At 42.8% G+C, this 25879-nt stretch overlaps 4 protein-coding genes and 1 long non-coding RNA gene across 9 annotated transcripts; 4 read left to right on the top strand and 1 right to left on the bottom strand.

The window, feature by feature from the left end:
- On the bottom strand, nt 1835–5566 carry LOC8065498 (annexin D7). The gene is made up of 5 exons (XM_002436685.2): nt 5391–5566; nt 5113–5258; nt 4789–5007; nt 3667–3879; nt 1835–2467 (listed from the first exon to the last, which is right to left on the bottom strand). Exons 1-5 carry the CDS (start codon nt 5464–5466, stop codon nt 2177–2179), a joined length of 945 nt encoding a protein of 314 aa, XP_002436730.1. The 5' UTR covers nt 5467–5566; the 3' UTR covers nt 1835–2176.
- LOC110431344 (nuclear receptor coactivator 7-like) lies at nt 6258–10665 on the top strand. 4 transcript variants are annotated; one of them, XR_002448839.1, is made up of 8 exons: nt 6259–6587; nt 7865–8370; nt 8461–8533; nt 9293–9373; nt 9452–9515; nt 9850–10023; nt 10115–10199; nt 10298–10665. XR_002448839.1 is itself a non-coding variant. In XM_021450396.1 (8 exons), the coding sequence occupies exons 1-8, from the start codon at nt 6468–6470 to the stop codon at nt 10379–10381; spliced, it is 1101 nt and encodes a 366-aa protein (XP_021306071.1). In that variant the 5' UTR covers nt 6260–6467; the 3' UTR covers nt 10382–10665. The 4 variants fall into 4 exon arrangements, 3 of the variants coding, with proteins under 3 accessions (XP_021306072.1, XP_021306073.1, XP_021306071.1); XM_021450396.1 differs by having other exon boundaries at nt 6260–6587; nt 9850–9937; XM_021450397.1 differs by lacking the exon at nt 10298–10665 and having other exon boundaries at nt 6258–6587; nt 9850–9985; nt 10038–10122.
- Nucleotides 11565–14034, top strand: LOC110431345. 2 transcript variants are annotated; one of them, XR_002448841.1, is made up of 4 exons: nt 11565–11734; nt 11822–11888; nt 11993–12115; nt 12796–14034. It is a non-coding gene; the product is annotated as an uncharacterized LOC110431345 (long non-coding RNA). The 2 variants fall into 2 exon arrangements; XR_002448840.1 differs by lacking the exon at nt 12796–14034 and having other exon boundaries at nt 11993–12774.
- LOC8080054 lies at nt 15122–17599 on the top strand. Its single transcript, XM_021448935.1, has 3 exons — nt 15122–15642; nt 16009–16246; nt 16741–17599. The coding sequence occupies exons 1-2, from the start codon at nt 15213–15215 to the stop codon at nt 16098–16100; spliced, it is 522 nt and encodes a 173-aa protein (XP_021304610.1). The 5' UTR covers nt 15122–15212; the 3' UTR covers nt 16101–16246; nt 16741–17599.
- Nucleotides 24106–25074, top strand: LOC110431073 (uncharacterized mitochondrial protein AtMg00810-like). The gene is made up of 2 exons (XM_021449766.1): nt 24106–24487; nt 24620–25074. The coding sequence occupies exons 1-2, from the start codon at nt 24106–24108 to the stop codon at nt 25072–25074; spliced, it is 837 nt and encodes a 278-aa protein (XP_021305441.1).

Genomic DNA, 25879 nt, shown 5'->3' with positions numbered 1-25879 from the left:
GTAATCATGTTTCCAAAACTTTGAGTGGCAAAAATATATCATGTTTTTTGTTGTGCAATTTTTCACCATGTTTATACATTAGCTAAAATGTTTGAGATTTTTCTAGATATTTTTGCTATTTTTCTACAGCTACATCTAATTTTTGGAAATTTCTAGCGACGCATATTTTATTTGGATTTTATCTACATTCTTTAGAACTTTTATAAGCTTAGAGATTTTCTTAGTGGTTAATAACTTATCAAATATTTAGTAGATTTTTTAACTAAAATGTTGCCAAAAGCGCCTTCAAAGCCATAGTAGGGTTGCAATTTGAACAATTTTGAAAGTTTAGGGAGTAGGATATCTGGTTTTAACATTTGATGAAGAAAATTAGAGTGTGACTATAGTTTAAAGAGAGAAAATATTTTTTCCTATCAAACCTTTAAGAGCATCTCCAAGAGTCTCTTAAACCCACTCTCAAAATCACTATTTAGGGAGCTATTTGAATCAAAATCACTTTTTATATCCTTCCACCCTCGAATCATTGTTCATCTAAACAATCCTTTAGCCCATTTACACACTATTTAAACGTTACACGGTGGTGCGTTGTTTTTGTTTAAACTACTATTTATCTCATTTAAATGATCATTTCACTCATTCAGCTAACCATTTTTATTAAATAATGGTTAAATGATAAATGACCAATTGTTTAGCATTTACGATAACACTGCCTCTAACAGTTTCCCTATATCTTGTGCATACTTTAGAGAGTCAGCTCACCCTGGGCACCAAATACCAAAAACCGAGAACCGAACCAAATTTACCGAAATCGAAAAATTCGGTTCCCTGTTCGGTACCTATTTACCGAGGTATATTCGATTCTGTACCTCGGTAAACCGAAGTACCGAACTAGTACCGAATATGACTACTAGCAATATGTAATATTGTTGATGGGTCTATCATAGACAATTATGTTACATATTTGTGTTAATCTACTCCTATTATATTGTGGCTTTTTATATATATGATTTTGACATTGTTATTTCTATATGAATCACGCTGAACTTTTATTAAAATTGGCTAATAAACTTGATGTTACATGTTGCTCTAATATGTTCGGTTCTTTCGGTAAATACCGGAACCGAACCAAAAGAACCGATACCGAATTAGCTCGGTACCGAATTTTTTTAGGAACCGATCGGTACTAGTTTTTATCAGAAACCGAACCGAATTTGTATGAGTACCGAGGAACCGAACCGATCGATTCGGTATTACCGAACGCCCAGGGTGAGAGTCAGTTCCAATTGGAGTTGTTCTTACTCCCTTCATTTTTTACATTTCATATCATTCTTATCGTAAGTCAAACATTTATATCTTTGGCCATCGAGTTAAACAATTTATATAGGTTCATGACATAAGATTTATATTTTTAGATTTACTATGAGAAATATTTTTTTGAAATATATGAGTTCTATATGTTGTAAAATTGTAATTTTAAAATGAATAGTCAAAGATAGTAATATTTGACTTAGGACTATTAATATATAATTTATATGTTTTTTTAAAAAAATCATATGATTTTTTTGATATGGATATTTAAAAATACTAATATTTGACTTAGGATAATATTAATGTGACATGTTAAGACAACCGGAGGAGTACTATCTACGGCATGGGCCGACGGCCTTGCTTATTGCTTCCTCGCTGGTCGCGACAGCGGGGCGGCGGTTCAGCTCGAAGCTATTGCCTCTCATTTTCTTTTCCCCAGGTGGCTCGGGTACGGAACAAGTCACGTCGCAACACTACTGCAATGTCAGCGAACGAGACGAGTACAGTTTATGTATATGCACCCCTGTGGACAATAAAGCAGCAGATAACAAAGGCATACCGCCATAGTCGCCTACACTATGATGGTCACTGGAGCTCCCGGGCTGTTTCTCATGATATAACGTCTCTGCGTCTCTGCCAACATATGCAACAGAGGTTCCACGACTTAGTGCCCACGTAGCTAAACATTGAGTTCATTCGTCGAAAACACAGTAACTTATTTATCACCACTGCTATGCAAGCTGTAATACCAGGACCGAAGTCCGAAGAAACCACCTCTGGTACAGCTAGGCATACCAGGTTTATTCTGATTATCATCATGAACGACACCACGGCGCCGGTCAGAGACGCAACAGTGCACCACGGCTCATCACTCCTGCCCAAGGAGCGCGAGGAGCATGCTCTCGTAGTCGCCGGAGGTGTCCCCAGCGACGGCGCGCTCCAGGGGCACGCTGTTCCTCTTCTGGTACGCCTCCTTAATCAGTTTCAGGTCCACCTCAGCGCGGGTGGTAATGACCCTGGTCAGGGCGTTCTCGTCTGTGCCTAGCCCCGCTATGGCCTGCCTGGCGACCTTCTCAAAGTACCTGTCGGGGCAACTGAAGCACCGGATGATTGCCCGCAGTGTTTTGAGGTACTCATCCTTGGGGTCAGCCTTCAGATCCTGTGAATCACGGAGGTTATTAGAATGTGTCTTATCATGGAACTAGGAGGTGGTGCATCGTGCAAATATTTTTGTTCATAATACTAGGAGACCTGTGAAATTGGACATTGGTAGGTCAAGCAAATGATGAGTACTATGGTGCAGAAATGGAACTCCGAAAACAGCAAAACATCAAAGTGAACTGTAACGAAACGCTTCTACATCCACCAAATGTTCTGAATGCCATTTCAGAGCTGAGTAAACTTTCGATTGGTAAGAGTAATGCATCCACCAAATGTTATGAATTAACAAAGCACTCCTACTACATCATTAAATCTGATTGGTAAGAGTAATACTTCCTTCTAAGTAGCAAGGTAATTCTGCACTGGTATATAGTAACAATATTATCAGTAAGGAAAATGCCATTTTCACAGACATAAATTCCAGCACCAGATTTTGTGAACTATGCAAAAGACCTGAGTGATCATGCTAACAATTATTTTAGCAGAAATTAAGGAGTCCTGCCACTTAATATAGACTTGAAATGATCATGAATACTACAGATGAATATGAAACTCCTCTTAAAAAAGACTGAGGAAACATGAACACATTAATTGATCCAGAAAAGAATTTCTGACTGCAGTTGTATATAGTTCTGAACATGGATAGCTTTGCTAGAGTGTCATGAAATTTCCGTACCAAAGACCAAACAGAACAAGCTGCAGATGAAAATGGACCAACAAAGTTAATGGACAAAACAACATAATGCAACTGATCCAGCCATAAGGAACAGTGAAATTATCAAAACTGGATCTGAACACTAACTATTGGGTGAGGTTGATCTTGATGGGAACAAAAACTAAAATGAGTAAACAACTTGCCCAATGTCACACCTGCTCCTTCCTAGTTGGACGATTGAATTCATAAGTGCATTATAAGACAGTGTAAGAACAGATGTATATCAGCAAGAGCATGCAAGCTTATTATTTTCCTTCAGAATATGAATGGGCAATTTATATCGATGTGGATCATCATACATGTAAATGAGGGACAGCATGCAATGACAGTATGCACCGTACTCATTTGATAAATGAATAATCTGGTTCAACTGTAATGCAATGCAGAAGCACTTATAAGCAGAACAAACATGACATAATAAGGTCACATCCTGTAAATTTTATAAAGCAAAGAACAAGATAAGTTTATGACATGGTATGCACCTTGTTGATTCGGTGGCCAAATGCATCATTGTAATGATTGAATGTAGCAAGCAGCTGAGGTTTGCTCCTAGTGGTGAGGATTCTGATGATCTCATCATCACTGTAAGCCTTGTGATGGATCTTCTCATGGAGTAGTTTGGCTTCTGAGTGTGCCAACCTTGTGTTGACCTCTGGTCCATCATAGCGGTATGTACTTACAAGTGGCACCAGTAGCTGAAATGAAGAACAAAACAAAGGTTAGGTTAGGTCACAGAGTTTGGCAAATTTTACTCTTGCAGTCTTCTTCCTTTTGTTGAAATCTCAGGGAGCTTGCAAAACCTAGAATAAGGTTCCCAAATATCAATATGAAAATGAGTGCCATCTTCTAAAGTAGTAGACCCTGTCAAAATAAATCTTGCATATTCCCATATCTAACCTTGTTTTACGATTGATACAAACAAAATAAAGAGAAGACAAATGGTGGGCTGCGGGCATCAGATTTTGGAAGGAAGACTGAATTTTCATTTGAGCTTTGCCTTAAGGAGGATAAAAAAAACTGCAACTTGGAGTATAGATCACCAGCATGCAACAAAGGCAAAAGACATTATATAATGTATTTTTCATAAAGAACAATCTATGTGACTGAGCCCAGATACACAGCTGGATCCGACAACAATCTCATAATGAATTTTCAAAAAAAAATCTCATAATGAATACTCCCTCCATACCTATAAAGAAAGTCATTTAGGACAGCCACATGGTCTCTAAAGCCTAACTTTGACTCCTTATTTTTACAAAAACATTTATCAAAAAGTGGTATATGTATATTTTTATGAAAGTGTTTTTCAAGACAAACCTATTCATATCGTTTTCACATTTTTCAAACTTAAAAACTTAAAGTTATTCATGATTTATATTCTCAATGTTTGACTTAAACACACAAATTCACATCTCGATATCTTACATGAGATCAACACTCAAGAAACGAAAAATCAACAGATAAAGGTTCGATCCACATTCAGTTACCCCTGGCCAAGGTAAGCAGGTAGCAATTCCAACCGATCGCACACCGACGTATCAGATCGCAATATCGAGACTGCTTCTACAGGCATGGAAAAACAGGCGAGAGCGAGAACGCATCACCTTGCGGAAGTCCCCAGTGACGTGCGCAGCGATGTCCTCCTCAAGCGAGCGCTTGAACCGCTCGTGATACGCCTGCCTGGCCGCGAAGACCTGCGCGGAGGTGCGCGTGCAGGCGATCTCGACGAGCACGCGGTTCCCTGGCTGCCACTTCCGCGCCGCCTCGTTGGCCAGCACCGCGTCGCGCTCCGCTGGGTCCAGCGTCCACAGGATCACGGCCCTCTGGTCCCATCACAGCCCGGTCAGAGAGAGATCTGGAGACGGTGGCTGGCCGCGCGGAGGGAGATGCCCGCGCATGCGGCGACGATCAGTGGCGGATCGCTTTACCTCGAAGTCGCCGGAGATCTCGTCCGTGATGGAGCGGAGGAGCTCCTCGCCGTGGGCCTCGGCGTAGGCGCGGCGGATGGCGCGGCGCTGCGCGGCGTCGCGGTGGCCGAGGATGGAGATGATGAGCGCCTCGTTCGTGCCCCACCCTGCAAAGCAAGCCCGCGGGGAGACGAACGCACCGTCAGATCGCGCGATCGCTCGTCACGCCCGCGAACGTACGGCGCGGAGAAGAGAAATAGAGAATGCCATCAGGCCGAGACAAGAGCGGAGGCACTGACCTTGGAATGCCTTGCGGAGCTGCTCGCAGTCATCGGCGACGGGAGGGACAGTGGCTGGGACCTTGAGCGTCGCCATTCCCGGTGACTGTGATGCGGGATCGAGGGGATAGGCGAACAGGGGCGGAGAGGGGCAGCAGGCCTCCGTATTAAAATGCGCGGAAATGCAGGGGAAGAGAAGGCCTCTCGGCTCTCGCCGCGTAAAAGCGTGTGCAATTATTAGTGATCTAATCTGGATTATACTAATACACATGCAGCGTATATTATTTAAAATATATAATATATATTCCTTTGTAATGGAAGGGAATAGAAATTTGGAGTATGTAAGAACTTTACTCCAAATTTCTTTGTCCATAATACACATTGGGGTATGTTATTATGTGTGGAAAATTGAGAGGATCAGTCAAGGCTGTAGAGATTTTTTTTCAGAATGGAAATGTGGAATTACTGGCCTTGGTGGTTAACAGGCAGCGAGCATGCTGTATTAATGCCTTGTAAAAAGCCAATTTTTTTAGAATGGAAATGTGGTGCTATTAGTTTCTGTTTTGGTCAGTCATATTTTTTTTGAGAGAATTTTTGGCCAGTCATGTATGGGTTGTTGATGACATCGGAGGGACACATGCATTTATAATTGTTAGCATTTAGCAATAGATGCATTATATACAAGAAGAAAAGAAAATTGAATTTTCATTACTGGGCTCATGCTGCCTCCTTGGCTCCTAGCAGACTGAAGGCCCGGCGTTCGATCCAGCCCAAATGTTTTTTTATCGGATCCAGCCCAATTTTCCGAGAGAGCGAACCACAACCGGACCGACCGACGAGGTCATGGGGTCAACTGGTCAAGTGCACGGATCCAACCCCAGCCCCCAAGACCCCATCACAGGCACAGGCCGCACAGCGAACTCTGCGCATCCACCTCTCTCCACCGCTCTCTCCTCTCTTTACCCCGCACTGGAACGCTCTCGACTTCTCGACACCGGCAGCAGCAGGAGGTGGAGCACGGGCATGGTGATCGGACTCGGACTCCCCTGATCTCAGCCTCTTTTCACCAGCGCGAGGGCGGCGCGGGCTCAAGCCGGGATGGGGTATCTGCCGGCGCTGGGCGGGAAGGCGGCGCACCTGGTGTCCGACCTCGCCACCGTCATCCTCAACCCCGTCTCCGAGCGCGAGCGCCAGCGACACCACCCCTCCCACCTCCCGGTGAGTTCCTCCCTCCTGCGCCACCTCTTTTCTATCTATGATCCTATCCCCGCTTCGCTCGCCCTACAGGATTATTATTGGTCTGCTCCGGAAAATCCCGTTCCATTTCCGGGCCGCTGGCTCGATTCGATCGATTGCTGATTAGGGTGCTGCCACTGGAGATTGGGGTATAGCGTTGGCGTGTATATTGCTGTCGATCGGTTATGTTTTTTGTTTGGCTTTGTGAGGTTTACTTTCTCCTTCGCTGTGGCCTGTGGTGCTGCTAAATGCTGAGCCTAGAGGTGCGATGTGGATGCTAATTCATCGGGATCTGGTCCTCCTGGATGACCTATGGAGTGTCCGAGTGCGACAGAGGCCTTTTATGGATATCACTTTGCCTATTAGAAGTGTAGAGCAAAACCTTGGACCCAATTGCACTAGGGTATCAACAAACCGGCACACTTTCTTTTGAGGAGAACTGGAGGGGCCGAGGCCCCTACAGGAGAGCTTTATTAATAAAAAAAGAAGAACAGAACAGTACAGTACAGGGATACAGGGAGACTTGCTGTCAGGGCTGGTGGTAGGGAAGTGTATAGGGTCGAGGGAGTAGTGATGGCATGGAAATGGACACAGAACTGAACACTTGAACTTCGGTGGCGCCGTGATGACTATAGCACTGAAAGAGAAGGCAATATTTGGGTTATAACTTCTTGATTGATTTCTTGGTCGATAATGAGTACAACCATGTATAGTCCTCTCTCCAACAAATTAACTCCAACCCTAAACATAATCCTAACAGTCTCTTTTCATCAAATTCTAAGTAGAACACTATCTTTAATTCAGAGAACTCTAGTCTAGCTTGATGCTGAATTAGAATAATCAGCAGAGTCAACTCCTGCACGATGCTGATGCCTGTGGTACCGCAATATCCACAAGACAGTTACATAGAAGTTGCTTTGGCACACCTTTCTTTGGGGTAAAAGGCTTTGTTTTTGCTTTAAGCTGCTTTTACTGATGAGCTGCAATGTGCAATTTGGATAATAACTAACATCCAGGGTAATGATAAACTGAAAAGCGCCAAATCCAAATATTTCTTGGGACATTATCACTACCGTTTTCATAGAGCAAAAGTTTGAATGGTACCTCCATCTTCATGAGACAAAAAGAACCCAGATTTGGAAATACTAATGAATTGTGTAGTCTCTGAATCATTGGCAAATAAAATGGCACTTACTGTCAACCATTCCATTGACCCAATCCATTCATTTAAAAGCTTAATGTTTATTTCTCTCTTATAGGAGGCCAATGAAGGAAAAGACACACTATTCGATGATGATGATTCTGACCAAAATTCTGAGACTCCTGATGGTCCTGACACATCTTCCTTCAGAGCATTTCTGATGTCCTTTGTGCCTTCCTCAACTGCCAGCAAGGATTCAATGGAGACCATAACTGAGCATAATCTAGATGTGGAATACCCAACTTTAACACCTGTTGGGAAGGCATGTAGTGGGAGGAAAAGTCTGCTTAGTAGAGGGAAACATTCCATTGGTAGGATTATTAGCAAAGCAGGACTTGGTAATTTGAAACAGAAACAGACCCCCAGCATTGATGGTGAAATCATAAGTCAAACAGAATCAGTTGCACCCAGATTTGAAATGAAGCGATCAAAAGAATCAACTTTGCATGATAAATTGCCAGCTATGTCTGAACCATCTGTTCTTCTAACAGAAATGATGCGAGCTGTTCTTTATACATCTCTTCCTGTTCTTGCTCAAGGAAGGAACTGGATGCTGGTATACAGGTTGGAGGCATCTCTGGAACATAAATATGTTGCTGATTATTACCATCGTTCCAATATAGTTTTCTGATATCTGTGTTCACACCTTTTCAGCACCTGGAGGCATGGAATTTCTTTGTCTACTCTGTATCGAAGAAGCAGGCTTTGTGCTGGCTACTCACTTCTGGTATTTTACGTAGTAGCATTTTTATGTACTGTTCATATTTACCCTTATGTTACACTAAACATGGTAAACTTGGCTTTTACCCTTGCATGAAATATGATTACACTACTCTAGTTATGTTTTTTTTTATGTATAATATCAAATAATACAGATTATATAACACAAGTATCACTGGCAATTTTAGTGTAAAACTAGCACACAATGCCATGTCAATACAATATCCTCCAAAAAACAGAGCTCTGTCACTCTGATCATACATGCCTAAACTTTATGATATGACTTATGATATCCTTTCACACACCAGCGATTTTGCATATTTTCATGCAAGTTTTTATTTAGTTGATTGTAGACCTAACATTCCATCTGACAAGAGATGGCTCAAATTTCATACTGCTATTTCCAGAAGCTGTTAAATATTGAATCCCTCTGACAGCACCAAAATAATTTCCAGTTCTGGAATTATGCTTGTATACAATTACAAATACACCCATATAAAACAAATTCTATTCATGGGATAATTCCTTTCCTTCAGTTGCTGTGCTGACTGGGTTTTTCTGCCTTGGAAAGCTTGCCAAAGAAACAAATATCCCTCAGCAGCACCTAGGATCTCCATAATTGTGTTATCCAGCCATTTAATCTATTGATGAAAGTGCCACTGGATTCGATCATACATTGTGGGGGGCCATTGAGGAATGATGCTTTAGTTTATTGTACAATTTAGTTACTGCTATCCACATTATAATTTGTTGATTGCTATTCCAGATAGTTGGGGATCGAAGAGGAGCAGTTTTTGGTGGTTTGGTCGAGGCCCCACTGCAGCCTATCATAAAAAAGAAGTATCAGGTTCGATAAACATGCTGCTGCTGATTTCAGGATGCCTATTTTACACTACGCTGATTGTACTTACATCTAATGTTTCAGGGAACTAATGACTGCTTTGTGTTCACCAACGTAGATGGCCGTCCTGTTATATGCCATCCAACAGGTAATTTATGTTTGCTAAGCTTACATTATTTTTTTTACAACAACCTCAAAAACAGGTATTGCACATTTTTATGGTCCATTGATTTCCTACACTTCTGAGTTTTGGACTACTAGCTCTGCTATCTGCCATTTAGGTTACTCCCCGAGTCCCTGTTATTATCCTTGTCTAGATGCTTATCCTAAATGCCTAGATCTGGAATGCTTACATCTTTAACTCTTTAACCAAGTGTTCAATGTTCAATGTTCATGTAGCCCAGTTGGGTATTGTTATTGGCTTGTTGTTATCATCATATTTACAAAACTGTATATCAAGAATTCTACATTTTGAACTGCAGGTGCTAATAACTATTTTACGTTTTGTTCTACCGACTATTTGGCAATGGGAGGTGGTGGTCACTTCGCACTTTATCTCGATGGAGACCTGTAATCTCTGTTCTTCCTTTCCATCGTGACACAAAATTCCTAGTTTCTAGGTTTTGTTAGCATATTGATGGAAAATTCCTAGAAAGGTTTATATGCCAGCACGTCATTTTGTCTTTCATCATCTTTTGTTGTCTTATGTATCTCACATATTCCTGGCTGCTCTGTTGATCTTTGCAGTGTGACTGGTTCTAGTTCCACTTCCGAGACTTTTAACAACCCATGCTTATCCCATACCCAGGAATTCAAAATCAAAGATGTGGAGGTACACAATCTGTACTCAGTAGCTGAAGGTTCTGCATGTGCTTCAGTTTTCAACATTTGTCACGATGAAACCTGATTGCAATAACCTATCTGACGCAGCTTTGGGGCTTCGTCAATGCTTCCAAGTATGAAGAGATGCTCACGGTCTGCCGCACCGAAAAGCAAGGAATTTGGAATCTGTGACCCTTTTGGAGTTACACTAAGCTGTTGATTGATGGTGTGAGGTGTCAACCGATCCTCCGGTGTGGCTTGTACAGTTTTGTAGTAAACGTTTGTATAGCATGTAGAGGAGAGTTTCCATAGGGAATGAGAAGTTGAAACATGAAGAGTTTTGCTTTGTAAATACTAAATGCCATTTATAGAAAATACTGTGTGGTACTACTAGTACACTAATAGCTAACTGCATATATTTCATAGAAACTAAGAATGTCCTGCCTATATTGCAGATGGAGCTTTTTGAACTGGAACTTGTTATTCTCTCTATTTCAAATTATAAGATGTTTTGTTTTTTTTTTCTATATACATAGTTTTTTATTATGAACTTAGACTTATCATGTTACATAACAAAATCAATATATCTAAAAAAGACAAAGTGTTGTATAACTTAGAATGGACGGAGTAAGCTAAAACATTAGGAGTATTTGTCATATGCCTGTATCTTTTTTCATATTTTTTGGGTGACAGATCTTCCTCCGCAGCCATCCTTCTTCAACAGAGCCCCCTCACCGAGGCACCCAGCGAGCTGCGAGCTGCGACCTGCGAGCATTCCAGTGTATGCACCAGGCGCCCACTCACAGGATCAGAATCACACTAGAAATACGTCTCCTCAACGACGATGGAGGCGTGGCTCGGCGGTTCGAGGGACGCAGGTCGAGGTCGGGCTCCAAGGCAGCAACGAGGGTGTAGTTGGGAGTCCGTGCTGCGGAAGCTCGGCACGACGTGTGATGGAGCGGCAGGTCGTGATTGCGGGTACAACGGTGCCGCCGTGGTGCTCATGGTGGGGGAGACGAGCGTCGGGCGTTTTGGCAGTGGAGCAGCGAGGTTCTGGGGCGGTGGCCTGTGACTTGGGGGACGCCGGGCGGCGCTGCCCCTGACCACGGCTCCGGCGAAGAAGAGGGCAGGGGGGAAGGCGATGGGGCCCTGCCCCTGCTACTTCCTGTGCCCCATCTCGCTGGCTCTTCACCGCCACCACCAACGCATTCACCAAGCAGCCCGTGCTGCCCATCCACATGCTGACAGCCTCACCTAGATCAGATCTTATGGCTAGCAATGAAAGTTTGATGCAAAGACTTCAAACTCAAACCTCGCGCATCCGCCAGTCAAGGTTCGAATACGCACGAGCACAAAAAAAAAAAAAAAAAAGACCGACGCTAATACTACCCACAATCACGCCACAATCGGCCGTCTCCTCCGTGGCCTCCGCCGCCGCGGCCGTCTCCTCCCGGAACGCTCGATCTACGATGCTCTAGTTCTTGTGCTATAGTATACACCTCCTGAACACCATTACTACCGGGCGAGATCTTCATCTGGCACTAGGTACGTAACTTCCCCTCATAGCCTTCTCCCCTTGCATCTATACTACATCTTCCCCTGACCCCCCACTTCATCTGTTATTACTAGCAGCCAGTTGCCAATTGCCATCGGCATCCACTGCAGGTCTGGTTGGTGAGCGGCTGCCATCAGCATCCAGGTCTAATTGGTAGTACTTTAATAGCAAATTCAATTTATCAGTCAGTCAAGCAAATCAGACCATTTAATTCTAATTTGTCTCGACGTGTGGATCATCATTAGCAGGACACCCGGTTTGATCTTCTGCGACTTGCGATTACTACACATGGTGGACATCATCGATTACGTGGAGCAGTGGATGAGACACAACAGCAGGGTGTTTTGCTTCTGTAAACGAGCACTAAATAGGTATGCCCTGACAAGATATTTCACAAGAGAAAAATAGTATTACGGCAAAAGTAGTATTACAGCACCTTCTTTTTCCCCCTATGATTTACACTTGGAAATTTTCTCTCCATTATCATCAACTCAGTCGTAAGTACGTGCCTCCTGCAACAAGTTCAGATGTTCATTTGGTGTGGAACCACATCAGAGCTACGACGGTCATATTAAAAGTTGTCTTTAAATTCTGCTACCAATTAGTTTTTTTTTTAAAAAAAACTGATGCATACTAGAGATAAGCTCTGCCTGACACAATCCATGTTACTAGATTGGGGGAGACTGAACTTTTAAAGAGACCACAAAGATGTATTGCAGTACTCCTATCAATGAATAGACTATGTTTACTTTGTTAGATGGAGAATGGTTATGTTTCGAAAACAAATATTACACTGAGGGATTGCTTGCACAATCTTGCAGCCAACTCTAGAGACTAACTGCCTAAATATATATATATCATGAACCGTTGTCCATATGTGAAGGTACGAGTATTGGAACTATATTATCAACTATATTGGGAAAAAATGACGAGTGAGAAGATCCCATAAATTGGCTACATAGAAATGATAATTATGTGCCACGACCTAGAGGCCCATATGCGGTCATCTCTAGTCCATTGCCTACTTTCACTATTTTAAAAATATTTGTAGAAGTTCATTTACCTGAGCGGCGCTACAACCATGGATGTCACAAACAATAAAGATGAATTTGATCATAAACTATTTGAACCAACACATGATGATTGGGACGCTGATGAAGATACCAAGCGGACATGGATTGCACAACGAAAACTTATATGGTCGATAAATATGTACAAGGTACTACAGCAACATTTATAAGTCATGTTACAAATCCAGCTTAAATAAATATGTATTTGCATAGAGCATATTTATGTATTAATTAAATTAATATCATCTCTACAATATCTCGCCAACAGATCATGATTGTGTGCTTTCAGAGGGCCCAGCTGCAATAATGTATATTCATACCACTTTATCAGTCCTCATGTGAATATATATTGTTAAACGTGTGCTTCATACTTTCATTTTAGGCATCTTGGTAAACCATTTTATTTTTATGGATTAATACTTAATGATTTATCGTTTGCACTCTGTAACTTCAAGTGAATTTTCTTGTACCAAGATCCCCGATACTCATGCCGTCTACTAGCCTAACAACTATTTTTTTATCAAACCTATTAAGTAAAGCTTTTCTGTGATTCTAATCAAATTTACACATTCGAGTTGATTTCATATTAAAACAGTAAAATATATTATTTTATTATCTTTTAACCTTGTTGTTGTTTGGTTAATTGCCCAAAGTAGCTTGTGTTTGCAAACACGGAAGAAGTTTTATTAATTCCCTAAAGATCTCTAAGTCATAATTTAGGACTTAGATAGAACGTAACTTAGATGGTTAATACTATAAATAACTTTACCATTCATTCTTATGCAAAAGTGTTTTCAGACTGTATACATGTTCAAATACAATTATGTAAAATTTAAAATATGGAACAAAATGATTGGTTGTTTTTATGTGTATCCTTGAGATAAAACCGTGATGTTAGCACGAGTATTATATGATAAGCTACGCATGAAGCTGAAGCTGAGCGGTTAGAGCATCTCCAAAAGTTTGCTAAAACACTTGCTATCTCACAAATTTTGGCAAATCCATGATAAAAACTCTCTCCGACAGTTTGCTAACACATGTTTACCAAAAATCTGGAGTTGCCATCCTCCCTATCCGCGCGCGGACTTCTACACGCGCGGACTCGTCGCGTATCTCGTTCCCGGCGCCGTTCGTTGCCGCGAGCTGCTGCCGTGCTGCTGCCGCTGAGGCCTTGTTCAGTTTGCAAAAAAATTTGGGTTTGGGTACTGTAGCATTTTCGTTTGTTTGTGGCAAATATTGTCCAATCATAAACTAACTAGGTTTAAAAGATTCTTCTCGCAATTTACAGGTAAACTGTGTAATTAGTTTTTATTTTTATCCATATTTAATGCTTCATGCATGTGTCGTAAGATTCGATGTGACGGGGAATCTTGAAAATTTTTGGTAGTTTTTGGGAACTAAACAAGCTGCTGAGGTGCTATGATAGATTCAAAGGCCTTGTTTAGTTTCTAAAAATTTTCAAGATTCTCCATCATATCGAATCTTACGGCTCATGTATGATGCATTAAATATATATGAAAACAAAAACTAATTGCACAGTTCATATGTAAATCGCGAGACGAATTTTTTAAGTCCAGTTACTCTATAATTGGACAATGTTTGTCAAATAAAAACAAAAATGCTACAGTGTCAAAATCTAAAAACTTTTGCGAACTGAACAAGGTGAAAGAGTGTCCAAAGTGTTCGAAAGCTAAATAAAATCTGCTACGCACGGAGGCGACGTCTAGGCGTCAGGCACGGGCCACAGATAGATGAGCGTTGGTAGTTGGGGTGTGGGCTTTTTTTTTATTTGGCAAGTCTAAATGGCAAACTATTAGAGATAGTAATTTTTTTTCACTTGCCAAATCTTTTACCAAGTTGCCAAAACTCAAAATATAGCAAATAAATTTTAGCAAACTGTTAAAGATGCTCGGCCAAGTTTTGAATATCAATCGGTCTCTCGGTAAGAGAAGAAAAAATGCCTTAAAAGACTGGATTGGGCTTGAAATGTGGTGACAGGCATGGGTTAGTGGGCCAGGCTGATAGCCGTAGAGAAAAAGCCCATCATCGCCAAATAAAGAAGATGCCCCGTGGGTGATTGATAGATGGTTTGTCGTGATTAGGGATGAAAACGAATTAGATATGGACGGATATCAAATTTGCTTTTATATTTATAGTTGGATTCGGATTTGAATACGGATAATATCAATCATGTCGGATAAGATATAATTGGATGTCGACATCATAAATATATAATTTAAGTATTCGAATACGGATACGATATGGGATGTTGAATATTCGGACTCGGATATGGACATATAAACGAATTCGGTCTCGATATTCGATCTACTCGTGATTGATCGGGGGCCCGGCCGCGCTTACAAATCTAGATCCGGCTTGTTCGGAGACTGCGGCGGCGATGGCGGTGGAGGCGGCGGCGGCGTGGTATGAAGAGTTGCGACAGCTCGAGTACCTCGAGGAATCCATGCATAAGAAGCTACGGTCCATCTCCAGGAGGCTGATGATGGCCAAGGATTTGTCCGAGGCGGAGGCGGCCAAGCTCAAGGAAGAGCAAGCGTTGTTGCGAAAGCAGGTTGGGCGGTTCGGCCCTGATGTGTCGCGGAGGCCAGATTTCTCATGCATGACCGAGGCCGAGCGAGCGGCGGCGGCGGAGAGGCTGAGGAACGACGAGCTTCACTATGCGCGCCGCCTTATGCAAGAGGGCAACTCCAGGGGTCAGGCGATGGAGGCCTTTGCTCGCTTCGTCGACTTCGATCCCAAGCAGGGGGGCCGCTACTACAGCCGATGCAGCCGCGGCGGCCTCTCCAACCTCGACCTCGACGAGGAGTGTAAGTCGCTTGCCTGCCCGCGGCCCTTGTTCCCTTCCATCCTTTCGCATGTACCCATTGCAGTTCAATCCTCCACCTGCGCATCCTACCATCTACGACAGATTGATTGATTAATTCTGCAACTTGTATTTATTTATTTATTTTATTATAATATATATATGTGTAACAATGTGCTGAGTTGATTTGATTCCACATGCTAGAATTTGTTTCCATATGTGTAACAATGTTTGGGTTTTTGATTCCACAGATTGATTAATTCTGCAACTAGCTAGTATCTATTAGTTTGTACCAATCTTCAATTCAATCCAATTAAGCATCTATGACTGATGATCTAGCATTTCCTTTGTATTTCCACATGCATGACAGCACCCATTGGTCCGATGAAGCTTATCGATTCCCCCTACAGAAAAGAGAGCGACTTTGGTTGGCTGTGTACGGCTGTAAACTTACGGCTGTAAACTTCCTGTCTGTCAAGATAGCCTCTTCGGATGTCGGCTTCCCAATCCATGTCTACGGCACTATCATTGTCAGGGACAGCATCGATGTGAGGTTTGTTTATCACTTCCGCCGCGACAGCAACAATTGCCAACTCATCAATTCCGAGGTACAAGTACAACCAACATTCACCATCTCCTTTTCTAGCTATAGTTTGTGCATGCATTAGTGCCTTGTTTTCCACTCATATATAGTACTGGCCTGACCTGACCTGACCTGTAACCAATTCCTGTTTCGCATGCTGCACAGTGTAACCAGGACTGTTTAGGGGCACCCTAATGCTTCCTTTCTAATAAAAATCCATTCTTTCAGAAAGACACATATGCTTCTTGTTACACGTTTGTGTTTTAACGCTGCTTACACAAATAGTGATTATATATAGCACTGTTGCATCTAGAGGATGAATCCACACATCTTGCTTCGGATCCACACCATTGACATTTATTTTCATCAGCTAGCTAGCTAGCTTTATACGTACCCAAGCAGCATAATAATAATTACATATATATACCATGGCTATAATTTCTTTTCAGCGCTATTTATTTGTAGACATAATTAATGTGTTACTAACGTATCCACCGTAATAAATAAACCTTGCTGTAGGCTGAATCATTGATCTTGACTGGGCCGAAACGTGGTCTCGCATTGTGTGGAGATATGTATGTGGAGACTGATCTCAAGATGAAGGATGATCTAATACAGGACAGAGAACTTAGCAAAGGAGTCATAAGCATCAGGAGCGCATCAACTGGTCCATCGGTGACGGGATACACGTTTCAGACCAAATCTCTTGCTACCAGGCTCAGTACTGTGGATGTGAGTTATACAGTTGTGGATCGTGCACTGGAGGGAACTATTGCAGTTGAAGTTCTGCAGGGTGGCTTTCATGGCAAAATCGCTGCCTACACTGCCGACATGAAGTACATGCTTGTGCTTTATGATAGCGAAGAGGCTGATGCGATGACTGTTGACGATTATGGACTTCTCGAGCTTTTGCGACCTGTTGTATCTGTCTATGTCAAGGATTTGCTGATGATTGCTGCCGTGACCAGTGATGGTAAATCTGAGCGCATACTATTCACTCCAAGGATCAACACCAGAGATGAATGCCCACTTGCTGTTGGTGCAACCAAGTTGCATGTGAAGCTTTCTTGGTCAGTAATGGCCCCCTGACTGATTTGCATAATACCCCATTGTTAGAGCAACCATAATGTAGTGAAAAAGTAGTCCATAGTGAATTAAATATTCTGTACTAGGTGACCGAAACATTGTGAGTAGTCAATAGGCAAGAAATAGCAAAAGCTAACCACAGCACTATGGGCTGCCCATAAGTCATTTATTTGTAAACTTTGATGCCTCTTGAAGAAATGTCCAATCCCATTTAGATATGCATGTGCTTTTGCACTAACATCAACAGATTGCTCTGGAGATATCGATACTGAAGTAAATGTCCTCTTTTCTTTGTGACTTTGGTTAGTTTTCATATTTATGCCATATAACCTGCATGTGCTCAAGGCATTTCCCTGCACTGCTCCTAGTTGGCAAGTTACTTAGGTTAGGTGGTGTAGGTGTAAGGGGGTGTTTGGCACTGTTCCACAAACTCCACCATAGAGCAGCTCCATAAAAAACTAGAGTTTCTGGAGTATCTCTTTAGGTGCTCTCACAAACCCACGTTTTTTCCTCGAACTCAGTATGTGGAGTTAAAACCGTTTGGCTAAAAAACGTGGAATGGAGCTAAAAAACGTAGAGCATAGCCCCTAAATAAGGTTTTTCATTCAGTAGAACAGAGGAAGCAAAGATTCAATTTACGGAGAACCCAGCATATGCTGTGATTTTTTAATCCATACTTTAGCATATGATGGGACACTCCATTCCAAGTATTATGAAGATGAGAGTAGCTTTCCTGATTTTTGCAGGTATTCTCTTATTTTTTGAGTTCTGGATCCTGCGAGCTCCTTTAGGCACTTGGTGCCTGCTAGAAAAAAAATGATCCTCCTAATAATTTTCTTATTTCTTATGCATTTCTTTCTTTTTTTTTCTTGTTGACATCCCACGTTATGTGATGTTCGCTTAAACTTATTAGCGAATATGTCAGTCATTTAGCAGTGTTTTTCTCTCATAACAAATAGTTACTTTTTAACAAGCAGGCCAATTATAGATAGTTTTAGCAGAACTGAACATGGTCCCACAGCCAGTTTTATATCAGTTCTGTCAGGGATTCTCCGTGGTATTCAGAAGGCTGAGGATCCGATTGATTCTGATCACTCCAGTACGTCTTTTGGCCACTATTAGACATGCTATATTTGTCAACCACTGTTTCATCAACACTGACGTCCTAAGCTCTTGTCCCACACACTGCATATTCTCTGGAAAATCGGCTTTCTTATTGTAAAAGAGCTTGATAACTCTCTGCTGGAGTCAGTCTAATGGGCTCTGTAGGGTGGTCGTTTTTCTTTCTTAACTGGTGATCTAGCTTCTGTGTTTTCTCGAGTGTGTGTGATGTTTGGGTCTATGTATGACTCTTTTTTTATTAAATTAATACAATGATACGCAGCTCTCCTATGCATGGAGGAAAAAAAAGCATTGCAAAGCTAACCTTTTGTGTTACTCCAATATTCTAAAAATGTAAGAATGTTGCCAAGGAAATATTTAGTAACAATAACCTTGTAAATAGAATTCTTAAAGCTCATGAACCTTATAACCATGAGGTATATATCCTGTCTATGACGCCTCCTTTTCATCTTCCAAATGTATAACTGTGTGCGATAGAAGCTCTCCAAGTTGGAGTAGTAGCGGCCGTAATGGCGACATAGGCGATTGCCTGTTTCTCCGTCATATCAAATTATACGCCACATGTATGGAGCATTAAATATAGACAAAAACACAAATTAACTACACAATTTATCTATAAATTACGAGACAAATCTTTTAAATCTAGTTAGTCTATGGTTGGACAATAATTACCAAATACAAATGAAAGTGTTATAGTACCCAATTTTTTTCCCCTCACCCAACTAAACAAGGCTTTAGTTCGAGAAATTTTTGCAAAATAGACACCGTAGCATTTTTGTTTGTTTGACAAATATTGTTTAATCATAGACTAACTAGGCTCAAAAGATTTGTCTCGCAAATTATAGAAAATTAGTTATTTCTTTTATCTATATTTAATGTTTTATGTATGTGTCGCAAGATTTGATGTGACGGAAAATCTGAAAAATTTTAGAATTTTTTTCGAAAACCAAACAAGGCTGCAGACATGCATACAGTATACTCCCTCCATACTAGAAATACATGACGTTTATGACATAATTATATGCTTAACAAGGAGTCATTAATTAGGAGTAATATTTCGGTTTTATCCTTATTAAATAAAGGCTGGGTGTATTCTAGACATAAAAGATTCTCCGTTCTATTGGTTACCAGGGCTGGTTTTGAGGTGCTCGTGGGTGGGGGCGGGGGTTCAGTTCCTGTGACCTTTTTTTTTTACTTGGACACAATTTTGCATGAGGCACGCGTGTGCGACCGCAACGGAAGGCCAGGGGCAATCACGTCATTAGAGAGTGCTCAGCAGCTACGATGACATCTATTGCGAAATTGGGCCACTAGTCCAAAACGACATCTAATCTACGTACGGAGGAGTATGCCCGTGCGTACATGCCTATTCCCGTCGCGCATAAGGGCACTCACAATGCAAGACTCTATCACAGAGTCCAAGACAATTAATTACATATTATTTATGGTATTTTGCTGATGTGGCAGCATATTTATTAAAAAAAGATAGAAAAAATAAGACTCTAAGTCTTATTTAGACTCTAAGTCTACATTGTTCGAGGTAATAAATAACTTTAGACTCTATGATAAAGTCTGCATTGTGAGTGCCCTAACGGCGCTGCCGGCGGCCGGGCATCACCGCAGCCGCGCGTCCTGTACCCGACCGAGCACACCACCTCGCTCGTCCCAATGCAAGCGCCGCCCTGCCGTGTCTCTCTCTCGATCGGCCCGCCCTTGTTTTGGCCGGAGAAGAAGGCAAGAATGATGGAGCCCAAGATGGAGTGGCGGTCGTCACTAGTGTGATGGTGTGCTCGTCCCGTGGGGATCACGGCTGCCCAGCGGCCCAACGCGGTTGGATCATGGCATATGCATGGGAGACATCCGATCCGACGCGTCAGCTCTTGGTCATGGAGGATTTCTACCATACGAAATATTTAGCTACAGGTTCGGGCGTCAATCTGATGGGTTGTTGCAGGCGTGGATTGCTTCTCAAGGTTATTGTAGCGGCTCCAACAGAATAGCTCCTAGTTGTTGTAATCTTCTGTTGTAATCTAGATAGGATAGAGATAGTTAGATGATCTTGTTGTGCAAGCTGTAAACACCACGCCAGGGGTTGTTCCTGGCCTTTATTAACACGGAGCCGTGGACCTGAGAAGGTACACGTTCAACCCATTTTGACATGGTAATCAGAGCCAGTCTATTCCACAAAATCGCCAATGGCTTCCTCCTCCGTGCAGTCTGCGTTGTTCTCCCTGATAGGCTGTCCCGTCACCGAGTAGTTAGCCAAGAACAACTATCCTCTATGGAGGATGCAGGTTCTCTCGGCACTGCGCGGCGCCCAGATCGCTCACTACCTCGACCCCGAGATGGTGGCGCCGCCTAAGACAATTCCCAAGTCTGCCGAGAAGCTAACGAATTGATCTCCAATCCCGAGTATGAGACTTGGGCTGCGAAGGATCAGCAGATTGTCAACTATCTGCTGTCTTCGATCTCTAGGGAAGTGATGGTCTAGGTGTCTACCTGCACCACCGCCGCCGAAGTTTGGAAAGTCATCCAAGACATGACCGCGTCGCAATCTCGTGGCCGTGTCATTAACACGCGCATGGCGTTGGCTACTGCGCAGAAAGGATCCTCCAATATCGCTGATTTCTTCAGCAAGATGAAGTCCCTTGCTGATGATATGGCGGCTGCTGGGAAGAAGCTAGAGGATGAAGAACTTGCATCGTATATTCTTGCAGGTCTAGACGAGGATTATAATCCCATCGTCTCCTCTGTGTCAGCGCGCGTGGAGCCGTTGACCCTCGGCGAATTGTACACCCAACTGATAAGTTGGGAACAACGGATCAATCTCCTACACGGCAGCTCTGGCCCGTCCTTAGCAAACGCCGCCACTCATGGAGGCCGTGGCGGGTTTAGTCGCGGTGGAGGACGTGGACGCGGTCGTGGCCGCGGCTGCGGGAACGGCAACAACAGCAACAACAGCAACAACTTCGGAGGTCGTCATCAGCAGAACAACACCGACCGTCCCACCTACCAGCTCTGCAGGAAAGAAGGCCACACCGTGCTGCGTTGCTTCAAGCGTTTCGACACCAACTAGTACACTGATCAGCGCTCTGTGTCCGCCGCCACAACTTCGTACGGCATCGACACCAACTGGTACACTGATACCGGCGCCACCGACCACATCATCGGTGAGCTGGATAAGCTCACCATGAGGGAAAAATATCAGGGCACCGATCAGGTGCATACTGCCAACGACACAGGTATACGAATCAACCAAGTTGGTCGAAGTTTCATTCATGCCCCATGTCATGATCTTACTTTAATCAATGTCCTTTATGTCCCTGACGCTAGTAACAACCTTGCATCTGTCCACCGCCTTACTTCTGATAATCATGTTTTTATTGAATATCATCTCGATCATTTTGTGATTAAGGACCAGGCAACGAAGAAAACACTCCTTAGAGGGAATTGCGAAGGAGGCCTCTACCCATTGAAGCCTAGATCCTCCCCGAATAAAGTGACGTTTGGTGCTGTGAAGTCTTCGTCGTCTAGATGGCATAGTCGTCTTGGTCATCCATCGTCTGCTGTAGTTCAGCAAGTTCTTAGCAAGAACAATATTCCTTTTATTTTTGATTCGAATAAAGACACTGTATGTGACGCTTGTCAAAAAGGCAAGAGTCACCAGCTGCCCTATCCTAGATCAACAAGTACTTCATCCAGTCCACTCAAACTTGTGTTCTTCGATGTATGGGGTCCAGCGCCTGCTTTTGTAGGCAAAAATAGTTTTTATGTGAGCTTTATTAATGATTTTAGCAAGTTCACATGGATCTATTTGCTTCGTCATAAATCTGAAGTATTCCAAAAATTTCAAGATTTTCAGTCTATGGTAGAACGCCAATTCAATAAGAAAATTCTTGCTATGCAAACTGATTGGGAAGGAGAATATCAAAAATTGAATTCTTTTTTCCAACGCATCGGTATTTCCCATCATGTTTCCTGTCCTTATGCTCACCAACAAAATGGCTCAGCAGAACGCAAACATCGACACATCGTTGAAGTCGGTTTATCCCTTCTTGCTCATGCTTCTATGCCCCTCAAATTTTGGGATGAAGCCTTCATCACTGCAACCTATCTTATTAATCGGCTTCCCAGTAAAGTCATCCACAACACAACTCCCCTAGAACGTCTGTTTCATCACTCACCAGACTATACATCAGTTCGCACCTTTGGGTTTGCATGCTGGCCCAACCTACGCCCCTACAATTCTCGCAAGCTCCAATTTAGGTCCAAACGTTGTGTGTTCTTAGGCTATAGTAATCTGCACAAAGGCTTCAAGTGTCTGGATGTTAGTGAAGGGCGTGTGTATATCTCCCGTGATGTTGTGTTTGATGAAAATATTTATCCTTTTTCTGAACTCCACCCCAATGCCGGTGCCCGCCTTCGATCTGAAATTCTCCTTCTTCCGTCATCATTGCTTAATCCTTCCGACCTTGGGGATGATGATGCTTCTTCTGGACCAACTGGTAATGATTCCCTGTGCACTGACCCTTTCATTGAGCATGCAGGAACAAGGGAAAATTCTGCGTCGCATGAGTATGATTCGGCTGCGAACAATTGTGATTTCATGCTCCCTCGGACCTTTCCAAATTTGGCAGGAGACAACACTGATCCTGAGGCAGCTTCTCCGTCTTCCAGATTCGAAACTGCCTCGGATCTGACGCTGCCCGAACCTGCGGTGTCTGCCTCTGCGCTACCTCCGTCCGGCTCCTCACCGCGTTTGCCACGTGCGCCCTCTGTCCTCGCTCTGGCCGCCTCGGTCCTGAGCACGGGGGGACACGGTACTGCGGGAGCTGCTGGTGGATCTTCCTCGGCACCTGCGCCCGGATCTTCTATGCTGTCGTCTCACGAGCTTGTGGTTCAAGGTTCTGGTTCCTCTACACCGTCAGCACCCATGCAACCTTCAGTGCAACCACAACTCCAAAAACCCTCCACTCGTCTGCAACAAGGTATACGAAAACCCAAGGTATATACTGATGGTACAATACACTATGGTCAGCTAGCTGCTATTGTAGAGGGGCCTCTCAGTTTACAACATGCTCTAGCTGATAAACGTTGGAAACATGCTAGGGATGTTGAATTTGATGCATTACAAAAGAATAAAACATGGCATCTTGTACCACCACAGAAAGGGAAAAATGTGATAGATTGTAAATGGGTTTACAAAATTAAGAGGAAATCAGATGGCAAAATTGATAGATACAAGGCACGATTGGTTGCAAAAGGTTTCAAATAGAGATATGGCATCGATTATGAGGACACCTTCAGTCCTGTAGTTAAAGCTGCTACTATTCGACTTGTGCTTTCTCTTGCCATATCACGAAATTGGTGTAAGCTGTTACTATTCGACTTGTGCTTTCTCTTGCCATATCACGAAATTGGTGTTTGAGACAGTTAGATGTACATAATGTCTTTTTGCATGGGTTTCTTGAAGAAGAGGTGTATATGAGACAACCTCCAGGGTACGTAGACAGAGCTAAGCCACACTATCTTTGCAAGCTTGACAAATCATTATATGGACTTAAGCAAGCCCCTCGGGCATGGTATTCACGCCTGTGCAATAAGCTGCAGAGTCTTGGTTTTACTCCCTCCAAGGCTGATACATCTCTTTTCTTCTACAGAAAAGGGAACCATACTATGTTCATGCTAGTTTATGTTGACTACATAATTGTGGCTAGCTCCTCGCAGGAAGCAGTTGACGCTCTTCTACGAGATTTAGAAAAAGAATTTGCCATCAAGGACCTTGGTGAGTTGCACTATTTCTTGGGCATTCAAGTTCACAGGAAAAAGGGTGAGCTGTTTCTGACACAGGAACGTTATGCATCTGAAATTCTGAAAAGAGTTAACATGCAAGCATGTAAATCAGTCAAAACACCACTTTGTGTCACTGAGAAGCTATCTGTTACTAGTGGATCAAAATTGAGAGTAGCAGACTCCACAAGGTACAGAAGTATTGTTGGAGCCCTGCACTACTTGACCCTAACTCGACCTGATCTATCCTTCTCAGTTAACAGAGTGTGTTAGTTCCTTCACTCTCCTACCACTGTCCATTGGGAAGCAGTAAAGAGAATCCTGAGATATGTACAAGGAACGATTGGTTTTGGTATTAAAATCAGAAAGTCTGACTCAATGCTTGTAAGTGCGTTTTCAGATGCAGATTGGGCTGGATGCCCAGATGACACGCGCTCTATGGGGGGCTTCGCTGTCTACCTCGGCTGCAATATTGTATCATGGTGTGCAAGAAAACAAGCTACCATGTCTAGATCAAGCACAGAAGCTGAATACAAGTCCGTTGCCAATGCTACTGCTGAGGTAATGTGGATACAGAAACTACTTGATGAATTAGGTATTCCACACCCTCAAGCAGCATGTTTATGGTGTGATAATATTGGCGCAAAATATCTATCAGCTAGTCCTGTGTTCCATGCTCGAACAAAACATATAGAAATTGATTATCACTTTGTGAGAGAACAAGTTGCAGCAAAGCGTCTGGACATCAGGTTTATCAGCACTAAGGATCAGATTGCCGACGGCTTCACAAAAGCACTCCCTGTCAAGCAAACAGAGATGTTTAGGAACAATCTCAATCTTTCAGACAAGTTGTGATTGACGGGGGGTGTTGAAATATTTGGCTACAGGTTCGGGCGTCAATCTGATAGGTTATTGCAGGCGTGGATTGCTTCTCAAGGTTATTGTAGCGGCTCCAACAGAATAGCTTCTGGTTGTTGTAATCTTCTGTTGTATCTAGATAGGATAGAGATAATTAGATGATTTTGTTGTGCAAGCTGTAAACACCACGGCAGGGGTTGTTCCTAGCCTTTATTAACACGGAGCCATCGACGAAAAGGTACATGTTCAACCCATTCTGACAACATAGACAACGTACCATTGGCGTCGTCGTAGACATGCATATATATATATATATAGGCCAGCAGGCCGGATCTGGATGCGGCCAGACGGCCAGTGGCGTCTTTGCGATGCCAACTTGCGAAGTGAACCGGCAAGCGCACTGGTGGAAACTGGATCTTTGCAAACCTTCTCTTTTACTGAGTGTCACACTTGATAAAGAGAGCTTTGCTGAGTGTCAGACACTAGGCAACAACCGATACTCGACAAAGATTCTCTGTGTCTAGTGTCCAGTACTTGGCAAAGATGGTCGTAGGTAACGGCCGTCCATCTTTGTCGAGTGTCTGTTGTCTGGCACTTGACAAAAAATTCTTATTTTTTATAATAATTTCTTTGTCAAGTGTCCTATATCTGAAACTCGCCAAAATTTTTAATTTTTTAATTAATTATTTGCCGAGTGTCCTGACTCCGGCACTCGGCAAAGAAATTTTGTATCTTTTAATAAATTCTTTACCGAGTGTCCCGACTCCGACACTCGTCAAAGAAATTTTATATTTTTTAATAA

Source organism: Sorghum bicolor, chromosome 10 (assembly GCF_000003195.3).
Source record: "Sorghum bicolor cultivar BTx623 chromosome 10, Sorghum_bicolor_NCBIv3, whole genome shotgun sequence".
NCBI lineage: Eukaryota > Viridiplantae > Streptophyta > Magnoliopsida > Poales > Poaceae > Sorghum > Sorghum bicolor.
Note: the sequence above shows the minus strand (reverse complement) of the source record. Positions and strands in the feature narration are given on the sequence as shown.